The 13,582-nt window shown below is 36.1% G+C and overlaps 1 protein-coding gene across 1 annotated transcript in view; it reads left to right on the plus strand.

The window, feature by feature from the left end:
• The first annotated feature begins 5,685 nt into the window (after positions 1 to 5,685).
• LOC140165719 (thymidine phosphorylase-like) overlaps positions 5,686 to 13,582 on the plus strand; it is a 30,181-nt gene continuing 22,284 nt past the window's right edge. The window contains exon 1 of the mRNA XM_072189027.1: positions 5,686 to 5,874. Coding sequence (XP_072045128.1) covers positions 5,739 to 5,874 — 136 coding nt within the window. The 5' untranslated portion in view covers positions 5,686 to 5,738. The remainder of the gene's footprint in view (positions 5,875 to 13,582) is intronic.

Genomic DNA, 13,582 nt, shown 5'->3' on the forward strand with positions numbered 1-13,582 from the left:
TCGAAGGACCACACTAGCCTGTGAAACTAAGTAAGCAAGTCTAGCTTTGTACATGCCCAGAATTTCCCAGTTTTGTGAGGGCGCACTTACATTAATGACGTGACCGCGACGTCATGTGGAGAATGTGGTACTTCATGTTATAGCTTGTTATTACTAGAAGATATCGTATCTTTTGATATCCTTTGGTACTAAACAGACAAGTTGTAGCGAAATAATTGTTTAGTTTTAAGCAATATTGTAACATTTTAATGATGTGCAAACATCAAGGCCTTTGGTTTTGTATTGCTGATCAAATCAGAGATTTTTAATTCAGTCACTGAACACAAGATTTGATACATGCGATCGAAATATTAGTCGAACTTATGCTGGTTTCATACTTTCCTGCCGCTTTGCCGCTCTGAAGATGATTTTACTTCACTGCGCAATCGCACCAAAAACGCTAGCGGTGACCAGCGGCAAGCCGATATATCGATCACTCCACCGCTTTGCCGCGGCGGCAGCACAGCTAGGAGTTGAATTCAAGTCAACTCGGAGCGGTGCCGCTCTGACGTATGGGAACAAAATACGGTGTGCCGCTCCGCTTGCAGTAAAGTACAAGCGGCATGATGAAGCGTCATGCCGCTCAGCGGCAAGCGGCAGAAAGTATGAAACCAGCATTAGATTATAAATGAAATGTCTCGTTGCGAGAGGCAATCTATGGGATGTTCGTAATACTATCGATCTTATGCGCCTGTCACACTACACCGAATAGGTCTTCCGTACAAGAAACGGATGGTATTTTAGTAAATCCGTTGTTGTTCGTCAATGATCGTTTTATGTTCTTTTTATGTCCTGCTATCATCCGCCAAATGCGTTTCGTGTTAGGTGATGTTCGTTAAGTCCGTCGGCAAGTTTTGTGCATGCACAAAACTTGAAACGGAGTGTACCGAATACACATGTTCGGTATTTATCCGATGTGTGTTCGTATGGTGCTGCATATTGCCGGAGTTTGTTCGCTCTCCTTTCGTTCATGTTCGTTCTTTGTTCGTTGCACTCGGCCCGTGTTCGTTGCAAATACGTTCCTGTGAGGCCTGCACCACCGGATAGCATATGTTTGCATTCGGTGATGTACGTTGACCCAGACCGTCTTAGTGTCACACTACACCGGATCGGTCTTCCGTATAAGAAACGGATGATATTTTAGCAAATCCGTTAGTGTTCGTCAATGTTCGTTTTATGTTCTTCATATGTCCTGCTATTATCCGCCAAATGCGTTTCGTGTTAGGTGATGTTTGTTTAGTCCGTCGACAATACGTTTCAAGTTTTGTGAAAACTTGAAACGGAGTGTGCACAATACACATGTTCGGAAGTTGTCCGATGTGTGTTCGTACTGCTCTGTATATATACCCTGGGTTTGTTCGTTATTCTTTCGTTTATATACCGCAGGTGTTTGCAAGGTTTCGCAGGCGCTTGTGCCGGATGTAGGCCTATGGCGAACATGTGCATCGATCATGGGGGGGGGGGCTTTCTGAAGGTTGTGTGACGCAATATCATATTTCCCCCAGTACTTTAGTGACTGACAAGTAGAAAAAAGGGGGAAAGGAGAGAAAAAAAGAAAAGAAAGTGAGAAAAATTGAAGAGAGAAGAGAAGAGAAAAAGTTAAATTGCACGTAATTTAGTAGGCCTATGCATGTAAGTAGTATTGAGGGGCACTTTCTGAAGGGTAGAGGACGCAATATCAAATTCCTACCAGTTTTAGTGATTGACAAGAAAGAAAAGGAAGAGAAAACATGGAAAAGGTTAAATTGTACGTTATTGAGTAGGCCCAGGATAGTAGTAAGCCTAAGTATAGGCCTGTGATTATTATAGGCAGTGCTTAAAATTAATGTGGTTCCTTGGCCCAAAAGCCTGTGAAAATTACTGCCGGCCCGTCGATATATAGGGCCCGTGACATTTTGTCACCAAAGTCAGTATTTAAGACGGACTTAGGTCTATTACTGACTTTAACATATCAATCCATGCATGCTTTACCTGAAATTACGAGTCTGAAGTCTTCAGTGGATCAGTGTGACATTTTAAATTTTGCAAATTCAGTTCGGGCCTTCTTTGTTTTTTGTTTAAGGCAATAATAGTGTAAAAATGATGCACCAAAAACAATTTTCCAAATTTTCCATTTTTAAAACTAAATTTGTACACAATAGGCCTAGGCCTAATAATGTAAATAGGCCCTACAGTCCCCGTGCAAATGGCTTCAATTGGACCTTCATTTTGAAAAATGGACAAGTCTTCCTTTTTGCTTCTGCTATGGACATCCACGTGTTATTTTTAAAACAATTGTTTATATTATACAATAATGGTGAAAACTTTTCAATGGCTTCAATTAGGCTTTCGTTTCACCAATTTGCGGCTGTTTCAAACTGAAATAGTATCCAAAAAATGACAAATGGCTTCAATTGGGCCTTCATTGTCCAAAGGTTTCTCACCTCTATTGCCCCCGGACGCTGGTTGCCCTGATATATCAGATTTGTAGCCCTTACTTATTAGCCAATATTTGACCATTTTCGTCAAAGTTTCCCCCCTTAAAAGTTGTCTTTCCCCACTTTGTTCACCCTCTGAAAAAGTGCTTGCTACGTCACTGCCTCTAAGGGGTCAAAAACCCTCTCAAACACCCTCTCCTCGCCCACTTTTCTGATAGGGTGGACGTCTCTGTTGGTGCCACATGCGACGGATTCGCCGGTCATTTGTCGGACGTTGAACGATTGAATATAAAACGCCTGCAGGATTATTAGCGGCCACAACGCATAGAGAGACGAACGGAATCGGACCCCAAATCCGGTCATTTGTCGGACGTTGACCCCCAAATCCGGTCATTTGTCGGACGTTGAACGATCGAATATAAGACGCCTGCAGGATTATTAGCGGCCACAACGCATAGAGAGACGAACGGGAATCGGACCCAAAATCCCACCGAATCTTCTGCCGGACTGGTGATTTTTCCACTGAATAAAATATTTTTGTATTCGGTGATGTACGTTGATCCAGTCCGTCGTAGTGTGACAGACCTATTATTGATTTAGGGATTTAGGGGTCCAATGTTTCACCCACACCACTCTTCGTCATACATAAATTCTCCCAGCCACATTTCCCTAACATAATATGATTTTTTTTAAAGGGAAATTTAGTTTGGCAGATGTGGGGCTCGAACTCATCCATCTTGAAACTTTTTTGAACATATAATCGCAACTTCAACATAGGCTTACCACGTGACAAGCAAAGACAGAAAACGTACCATATTTTGGAATTTTATTGGCTTAAAAACATTAATGTGTATTAATAGCGCTCAATTGTTGATAACTGCGTGTTCTACATACAGAAATCCGACAATAAATGGGCCGCCCATACATGCACAATACATTATATCGATTTTGACTCGCCGGGCCACGTGCTACTCGCGACCACTCAGCGACCACTCGGGTCGCTGCTACTCGCCACGTGCTACTCGCGACCACTCGGGCAGCTAAAGCTGCCCTCGCGAAGTAAACCACGCATACGACGCGGACGCATCGTTGTTAATCGGTGATGAACAACGGTGAAACATGATTGAATCCCTAAGTATAACACGGGCGACATCATTATATTTGGCGTTAAACAACTCGGCTTCGCCTCGTTGTTTTACTTAAAATAATGATGTCGCCCGTGTTATATGAGATGATAGATGCACTCCAGCTGCTAAAAACAATACATTTATTCTCTAACAATTGATATCATCACCACCCTTCTAAATATGCATGCATTTTAACACCTATTATTGAACACATTGTTAGGTGTCAAAATGCATATTAGCAAATGACACCGCAATATGTATAATATAAATGGGCTTGTAAAACTACTAATGTGTGAACAAACTAGAGTTTTACTGGCTGAATGTACACAATTTATTGTTTTATGATAATATTAATAATAATAATAATAATAATAATAATAATAATAATAATAATAATAATAATAATAATAATAATGATAATAATAATAACACTAACACTAATAATAATAACATTAACACTAATAATAATAATAACAACAATATAAATAATAATAATAATAATAATAATAATAATAATAATAATAACAACAACAACAACAACAACAACAACAACAACAACAACAACAACAACAACAATAATAATAATAATAATAACAAAAACAATAATAATAATAATAGTAACAATAACAACAACAACAACAATAATAATAATAATAATAATAATACCACTCTGAAGTTTGATATAAACAAATACGAATGATAATGATTGTATTTACCAATTTAATGTTTGGCATCGGTATTGATTTCAGTCTAACACGAATAACAATCGTGTTCAATATATTTTCACTAAAAATCCTGTGCCACACTGTTAAAGATACATGTAATAGAAAAATTGGGCTGCCAGCAATTATCCGTATTTTTACATAGCATTTTTGTTCTTGGCTACTTTTTCAATTTCAACGGAGCGTTTGCTTTTTGTTTCTTTGTTTCTTTGTTTAGATCCATAAAAAACGGAAAATATTTTTTGAAATTGGCGATATAATATAAATTTTATGGCAAATTATAAAAAAAATGACATTTTTTTTATTTTTCAAATTTAACAGTCCTCGAAGTAAAATTTATAAATCTAATAATATGCGTATGTAGCTGGGAGGAAAAGTCGACGACCATTTGAGCACTTTTGATATTTCGTATTGAAGATACATATTCCCCCCCCAAAAAAAATAAAAAATAAACCTCAATTTTTTGGTGTTTCGGGGGAAAAGATCTAGATTTTTAATACGAAAGATCAAAATTTTCAAATGATCGTCGGCTTTTCCTCTCGGCTACATACACTTAAAGTAAATATCATTACATTTATCAATTTTACTTCGAGGACTGTTAAATGTCAAAAATATCAATTTTTAATAATTTGCCATAAAATTTGTATTATATTGCAAATTTAGAAAACAAATTCAGAATGTAATTTGATAGGTCTTATGGGCTCTCACACCCCTTGATAAATTTATGACTATTTTTGCATTTTTTTCAAAAACTAATGACACACTGGTGGTAACAAAAGTTATGTATATTATAGGGGCAAGGAATCCAATTACTACACTGGAATTTCAGTGACTGAAGACAAGTAGTTATTGATTTATTGATCAAATATTGGTTTTCCCTCATTTTTGACTGTAACTCCACAACTATTGTCTGTGCTGAAATAAAATTTCCAGTGCAGTAGTTGTAGTCCTTGCCCTATAATATACATATCTTACTTGTCACCAATGCGCTATAATTTTGAGAAAAATGCACAAATAGGCACAAAATTGGCCAGGGGTGTAGTACCACCTTAATAGTCTGAGCTTTCAATCTTAGCGCGATCTTAGGCAGAGTGACAAGACAATACACAAACATTAGACAAAGGGACGGGAAATTAGATAAGACAGATTTTATGAAATGATTAATGAATGCACAAGCTGAATAACTTTTTCTGATAAGTTGGTATAAAACTCCTGGCCCATGGACTACAATTATTACAAACATGACAGATGCCACGTAGTATATAATTATGACGGATGTTGTATCAACATAATCGAATTAAATCGTTGAAATTAATTTTTTCGTTCAGCTGTTTGCACTAACGACAAGGTCTGGTACACAGCCTGATTTCGAAAATATTCTGACCTTAAATTGCATATTTTACAGTATTTTGCAATCTTTACAATTTGATAAAATGGCGACTAGTTTTTGTATGCCAGATATCATTAAAAAGAAACGAGATGGTAATGAGCTTTCATCTGAAGAAATTAAATGGGTTATTGACAGAGCAATTGGTAAAGATGGGGAACGCTGTGATGATTCTCAACTTGGTAAGTGCGAGATTGATCAAAATTTGGAACTTGACTGCCTTTAGTAAAATTAAGTGAGATACAGTATTCCAATTCATATACAATTATTATTATTTAGAAAAGAATCCTTTGTATAGCCCACCTGAATGTTTCAGTCATCTTTCTTTGAAATGATCCTTATCCTTAACCCGATAATAATAATTATTATTTAGTTATGTTTTTAATATATCTTATACCCATTTTTAGACATTATAACAATCCAAAAACAGCCACGAATTTATGTAGCGCATTGCGCATTGATTTGAGATTATTTATTATTATTATTTGTATCAGGCTTTTGAGCGATACAATAAAATTGTGTATTGTCCAATATTTGCAAAATACCCGGATGCAATACAATATTTGTTTAATATTGTACGCGTATCTCCTTATTATTTATTTCTTATTTGACCTGGGGTGACCAATCAATGCACTGGCGCTGTGTTCCCTTGGTTCCCAGGTGGCACAAGGCCATACATATATAATACACCATCATGCAGTTATTGTTGCCTACATGTATGCACACAACACAGGGGCACTCACAATAGCCAATTGACCCCTACTGGTAGCGCTGTGTTGTAGATATAGGAGATGAACTAGTTAGCGTCATATATCAATAACGGGGGACCATACCCCGTATGAGAAAGAAATCCTACCATCTATATCCAAACTCCCGTGTTATGTTATTCCAATGCATATTTTGCTTCGCCGGGCTGGCTTGGTCGCATTTGGAAGAGGGGTGTCTTGCCTTCATTTCGTAAAATTTTCCCATAGCTTTATAGCTTTACCAAAAACTGAAGCATCTTATGTTTGTTTCCCGTAGCGCGCGCATTTCTTTTTGATGATTTATTTTGTGCATTAGAATTTTTTTTCATTCTTTTAAAGAAAAAAAAACAGAAAAAACCCGCAAATATCGCAATAAATAATGTAAAATACCACTGAAAAAAACAAAACGGACGGTGTTGCTTGTATATGCAAACCCGAGCCCATGTGTGTGAATTGTGCATCATATATATGTCAGTACTGCATGAACTGAATCAGCCCAATACTTCTCTGCCGAGAAGAGAAGTACTAAGAGAAGAAAAGAACAGCACTGTTTCTATGTTTTCTTTTAAAATCTTTTGTGATTTTTTTTAATACTTTTTTAATCTGCCGGTTGAAAGGGGGTCATAAATTTTCTTGAATATGAAGAATCAGTGCCTATGATTTGTGGGGGGGGTGGGGGTGTGCGTCGGAGAAACCCACTGTAAATTACGATTGCATGATTTTCATTTCAAGACATGGATAAAAAAATAAAAATAAAAAAACGCATTTCGCATTAGACTTTTTAGACCTGCTACAGGAAACAAACATGTTATTTTTTGGCCTTAACTGCACAACATATTCGTGATACCCAATTGTAGTACAATTGGTGTCGTTTAGAAGGCAGAGAATTTTATTTCAATTTTATATACGCCAAAACATTTTCTAAATTTAATAAAAATAAATACCGAAAAGATTATGAAAAATCAATGTAAAAATTACATAGGTCCCCACTAAAGATTACAGTGTCGTCTTTATGGGAATCTAATCTTTTAATATATGAAAGAAACTTAGAGTATTGTAAGACTCGGACCGTCTTACAAGAAAAATGGTAGGCTGACTTACTACCTTGCAAACCAACGCGATGAGCAGCTCAGCACAGAGCACGTGAACGAATTCAAAATCGATTATGTATTGTGTATGTATCATTCATATGCCCCTCCAGGAGGGTGAAAGTGCATAGGAACAATGCCGGAAATTACGTCACGCTATTGTCCGACTTATGCTACATATTTTTTAACGCATGCGTGTTCGTCAATACAGCTTTAGTCTCCTCCACCTTCGCAACACGGTACGTGGAGTGTCTGGAATCACACTGACGGCGGAGGAGAATACTAGCTGGTCAGAGAGTTTAATTTTATCAAGCATATAATACCTGAATAATCACCTTCGTTTGATCGATTTACTACAGAATATATTGTATATTCAAAATATAATTTTAATATTGTAAACCTGTTAACTTATATATTTGTGTACTAAAGTATAAGGACACGTGAATAAAATCATGTCGAAGACAAAATGGCCGCTAATCTGCCTATTGTCTAGACCTAGGATACATATTCCGAATGAGGGCAGCAGTCTAGGATGCTTATCCCTTCGTGTAGATCCCGGTGCCCTCGTATTGTCTGCATGCCCTTGAGAATATTACAAGGTAAGTAGTATTTCTATTCTATAAACAGTAAAAAGCTGCGTCGGCAGTGTGATGATAAATACAAAAGTAAAAAGTAGGAAACTGCCGTGAAGTATATATTTCTATTCTATACCCGATCAATGTTGGAGTTGCATGTAGCCTATGTTTAAAGGGCAGGTCTGTTGCAAAAACAACATCATATCATTGGCAAGCTAATATTATGAGGACAATGAAAATAACTCCTTTTTTGAGAAAATAAGACGTTTAAAATTTATATTCCGCGAAAACCAACTTAAGCGGTGAGTTCCTTCGAACGAGACAGATTTGGCCTAGAAAAAAGGTAACGTCATGAAATGAGATGTGCCCGCTTTGAGAAAAGGGGCTATAAACGCTCTCAATGGACAGAACGTATACTGTTGTTGTTCACAGAAAAAAACTCCAAATTAAATATTACAAATTTAATGGTTTTTAAACATATGGATAAAATCAGCCACTTCTTTTTATTTATATATTAGTAAATTGTGATATTACAATTCATTTGTTTATCAATATCATGAGAAATATTAGGCCTAAAAATAAATACATAATTTGAGCTTAGAATTTCATCTGAGACTAGCATATAAACCGTGTTAAGTCCACAAACTCATGTATCTGATTTCCCTGTATATTGCAATGCTATAATTTCAGTTGGATGAAATATTTCAAAGCAAACGCATAGTAACAATACTGTGTGGGCTTTGTTCCCGAAATGAGAACAATAGTCTGCATATTGTTATGCAGCATTGTTATGGAAAATCATAGTACAACTCATTGTTGCTAATGTCAAACTTATCAAAGTGATTGTGATTATATAATGAGAGCATGATATAGTATCCGCTTCATTTACCTACGTCATCAGCCAAACGGGGGAGAACACGTACGCTTCAAACGGGGGAAGAACGCGTACGAGGCTGAACTTTGCCCACACAATTTCTCCTTTTTCAGGAGAAATACGCATAAAAAATTGCATCAAGTGTCAACTTGTAATGTAATAATTATTCTCTTCGAATAGAGATAAACTTGTTTTCGCAATAGACCTGCCCTTTAAAACTCAATTCGGCTACCAATAAGTTATGTGGTCCAGTGGATTAGCGCGCAGGACTTGAGTTTTCTGTATGTAGCAGCGGCGTTGGTTCGAGGCCCACCTCTGCCGAACTGAAATACCTTTTTTTTTTAATTTCATGATTAGGGAAATGGAACTGGGTGACTTTATGTATGACGTAGAGAGGAGTGCTAGAGACCTGTCCCTCTGTCACTTTAAAAATGTCCCCCAACATGGCTGCCATTTAAATTGCTTTACCGTTCCGGTTGACGGTTGGTATATTGCATACACCCTACTGTGAGTGTTCTGCGTTCCAATTGCACTATGCAGCATCCATGAACTACCAGTGAACAATCATGATAATATAGTGGGAAGTATCGATTTTACTGCCTGCGAGCAAAATGTACGAACTCTCATTCTGTAGCGCGCTGAGGCAAATCTTGTGAAGAGGCGATAAATTTTCCACTTTATACAATAGTTCCTCATAATACCCGAAAGTTAATTTCAGAAATTGAAAGATTAGATTACCATAAAAGTAGTAGTCTTTAGTAGAGAACTATGGAATTTTTATGTAGGTATTTAGCAATAATGTGATGTTTATGTCTCGTTGGGAAAATAATAGGAGCGATTGCCGAATAGGGAAATAATGTATATCTTTAATACGAAAGGTGAAAAGTTTTAAATGATGGACTGCTTTTCCTCCCAGATACATACACATAAAGTACATATCATTAGATTTATAAGGTTTACTTCGAGGACTGTTAATATTAAAAAGTATCATTTTTTTATAATTTGCCATAAAATTTGTATTATATAGGTAATTTTTTTTTTAATCTAAATTATTGGTTTCCTCGTATTTAGAATGCAATTCGATATGTCTGATGTGCTCTCATGTCCCACAAAAATGCGAACGTTGCTATCTGATCCCTTGAGATGGTTCATGATTCAACTCAATTTAAATTCTTTTGTTGCACTCGAAAGTGGTCCAAACTGTTTTAGGCTTATCTTTGCTTGTAGAACACCGATTTTATTGAAAAAAAAACATTCAAACAATTAATAAGTGACATGTTTGCCTGATATTATTTCATAAATTGTATAATTTTTTGTAGCAATCTATATACCAGTACATGTATGCATGTTTTGAAATGGTATGATTTATCATTATTCGGTTTAGTTGAAATGATTACTAACATTCTTCGGCTCATTATCGATATCAATTTTTGGGCTTTTCCCCCTTTTTTAAAATTAATGTTGCGTCCTCACTATAATAATCTCAGCCTTGAATGTACACTGTACGTTTCAGTGCGTTAAAAGAACTGACCTTATTGGCCTTTCGATCATCTCCATAATTGCCTTGTTTTATTTTATGTTTCGATGTTGAATTTTCATTGTATTTTCTTGTTTTTTATTATGGAAATAAAGATTCATTCAATCATTCATTCATTCATTCATTCTCAGGTCAACTTAGGCAGACGTTTGGTCATTTGAGATTTAATTATTTAGTTTTATATAGTATCTACCAAAAAACGTTTCAAAACGTAAAAAGGGGCCAAGTTTAAAAATTCTTTCCTGTGTGGCTTTTCACCCTTTTTTAAACTTGGTCCGTAATAACATGAAGAATGAGTCCTAATTTCTACATGCAACAATTAGGTTTAAGACTGTTCGAAAGCGGTGCAATATGACGTAGGCTATGTATTATCAAAAACATTTGAAGGTTTATGTTTCATTATATTGCGTGTTCATGAAGAGCAGTAGAGTATTATATATGTGACGTGTCATGTCAAAAGGAGACACTTTTGGGCAGGATCGTAAATGGAGAAATAGCCAAAAATCTGCTGGTGGGTGATTTTTTCACAATTTGGGTTTGTTGCTAATTTGTGATGTTATTAATGTTAAAAATATTGTCTGATAGTTTCAGATGTAACTGGCATCTTGTATTTTTGAGACATTTTTCAAGTTAATTCCCACTCTCAACATTGTCAATAATATTTTTAAAGGCCGATATCTCAATTTCCAATTTTTTAATACCATAACTTCCGAACTCAATATCTTTGCTTAGGAATGTCCAAATTCATTTGGGAAAACGGCGTTGTGGAGCAAAATATCTCTATATTTAAGATATGTAAAAACCTCAAAATTCATAACCTGCCCCAAAGTGTCTCCTTTTGACATGACACGTCACATATACTTAGCAAATTGACTGTCTGTCAACCTGCTACATTTATAGGCCTACATCTGTACATAAGGCGCAGAATCGCACAAGACGATGAAGAATTTAACAAAGTGCGTATTTGCTACTTTTGCTTAAATCAAAATACATTATAACGTCTCTACGGAAAAACTTCAATCAAGCACGAACATTAATTAATTTACTCTACAAAATGAACACTGACAACTAAGAAAACAAACAAGTAGCCTAAAGATGACTTCGTTTGGGTCTTTAGAAACTTTCATAAATGGGACCAAGTTTAAAAAAGGGTGAAAAGCCACACAGGAAAGAATTTTCAAACTTGGCCCCTTTTTACGCAGTTTGAAACGTTTTTTGGTAGATATTGATTCTTTTTTTGAGGTAAAAATATTGCGCGGTAAGTGGTTCTTTGTAGCCATGCGAGGCGAACTAGTTGGATATCCATATTTCGCGGTTAATGGTTCTTTATAGCCCTGCGGGGCAAACTAGTTGGATATCCATATTTCGCGATGAGTGTTTTTTTTAAGCTTCGAGGGGCAAACTAGTTGGATATACATATTTCGCGGTTAGCAGTTCTTTGTAGCCCTGTGGGGCAAACTAGTTGGATATCCATATTTCGCGGTTTGTGGTTCTTTGTAGCCCTGCGGGGCAAACTAGTTGGATATCCACATTTCGCGATGAGTGGTTTTTTAAAGCTTCGAGGGGCAAACTAGTTAGATATCCATATTTCGCGGTTAGCAGTTTTTTGTAGCCCTGCGGGGCAAACTAGTTAGATATCCTCATTTCGCGGTTAGTGGTTTTAACGACCCATAACCACCCCAATCAGCTGCATGGGGTAAAAGAATTATTAAAAAAATTAATAGCTGAACCCAATAGTTCAGCCAGGGACTGGAAACGACATATTGATGACTATAGAGTGTATTCAATAAACCCTAGCGGAACGAGAGCTGCTAAGTAACCGCTATCCGAACCATAAACACATGCATGATCAGACAACGAGTGTTCAATTTCCTCATAGCATCCCACGTTGTACACACGTCAGTCGAATTTGGCGGTGTTGGTTTGTTAGCCCTCCAAGTTATAACATCGTTCAATTTGTGTTGAACATTGTATGTGGGCCTCACTGTAATAACATAAAGATCAGTCTGATCAGTGTGATTTCAAGAGGTCACTTAACATGATTAAGCTAAACAGCCTAATTCGGCCCTGATTTGGTAAAATGATCTAACTTGAAATTAAAATTGCTGTTTCTAGAAAAAGAGCTTTAAAGTTTGAACACTTGACGTTTTTCTTTTTGAATAAAATAAATTATTAAACAGATCTAATGTCTTAGAAAATATATAAATCTCATTATTTGGTGTAGAAAAAAGTTTTTTGTATTAATTTCCTGTGTTTTCTCATTTTCTTTTTTCCTTCTTTCTCTCTTTCTTTCTTTCTTTCTTTCTTTCTCTCTTTCTTTCTTTCCTCCTTTCTTTCGTTTTTCTTTCTTTCTTTAACAGGCCTACTTTCATTATTCCTTTCCTTTTTAGTTCTTTTCTTTTCTTTATTTCTTTCTTCTCTTTCCCTTCCTTTCTTTTTTCCTTTCTTTCATTCTTTCTTTCTTCCTTTATTTTCTCCTTCCTTCTTTCTTTCTTTCTTCCTCTCTTTCTTTCTTTCTTTCTTTTTCTTTCTTTCTCTCTTTCTTTCTTTCTTCCTCTCTTTCTTTCTTTCTTATTTTCTTTCTTTCTTATTTTCTTTCTTTCTTTCATAGGCCTACTTTCATTCTTTCCTTTCCTTTTCTTTTTCCTTTATTTCTTTCTTCTCATTTCTTTTTTTCTTTCTTTCTTTCTTTCTTTCTTTCTTTCTCTTTCTTTTTCATTCTTTACTTTCTTCCTTTATTTTCATCACTCTCTCTTCCTCTTTCTTTGCATTTCATTTAATATCTAGAGTTTGTCTGCGACCGATTTCGCTCGCGCTGCTTTAATTTGCGTGTTGCGCCATTTCTAGTACGCACCTTTTAACATTACGTTTCTCATTTTTGTTTTCCGCGCTCGCAGACATTCTCTATTTTGCTCACTTTGATAAAGTACTTTTGTACGAAACGTCAGTGTATAATTTTATATTAAAACATCGTTGAACAACACCACTTTGTTCAATTACTTTTCATTATTTGGTGGCATGGGGGTGATTTGAGGATGTCACCAATGGAACGAGCGCCCTCACATTACCC

Source organism: Amphiura filiformis, chromosome 12 (genome assembly GCF_039555335.1).
Source record: "Amphiura filiformis chromosome 12, Afil_fr2py, whole genome shotgun sequence".
In the NCBI taxonomy this organism is placed as follows: Eukaryota; Metazoa; Echinodermata; class Ophiuroidea; order Amphilepidida; family Amphiuridae; genus Amphiura; species Amphiura filiformis.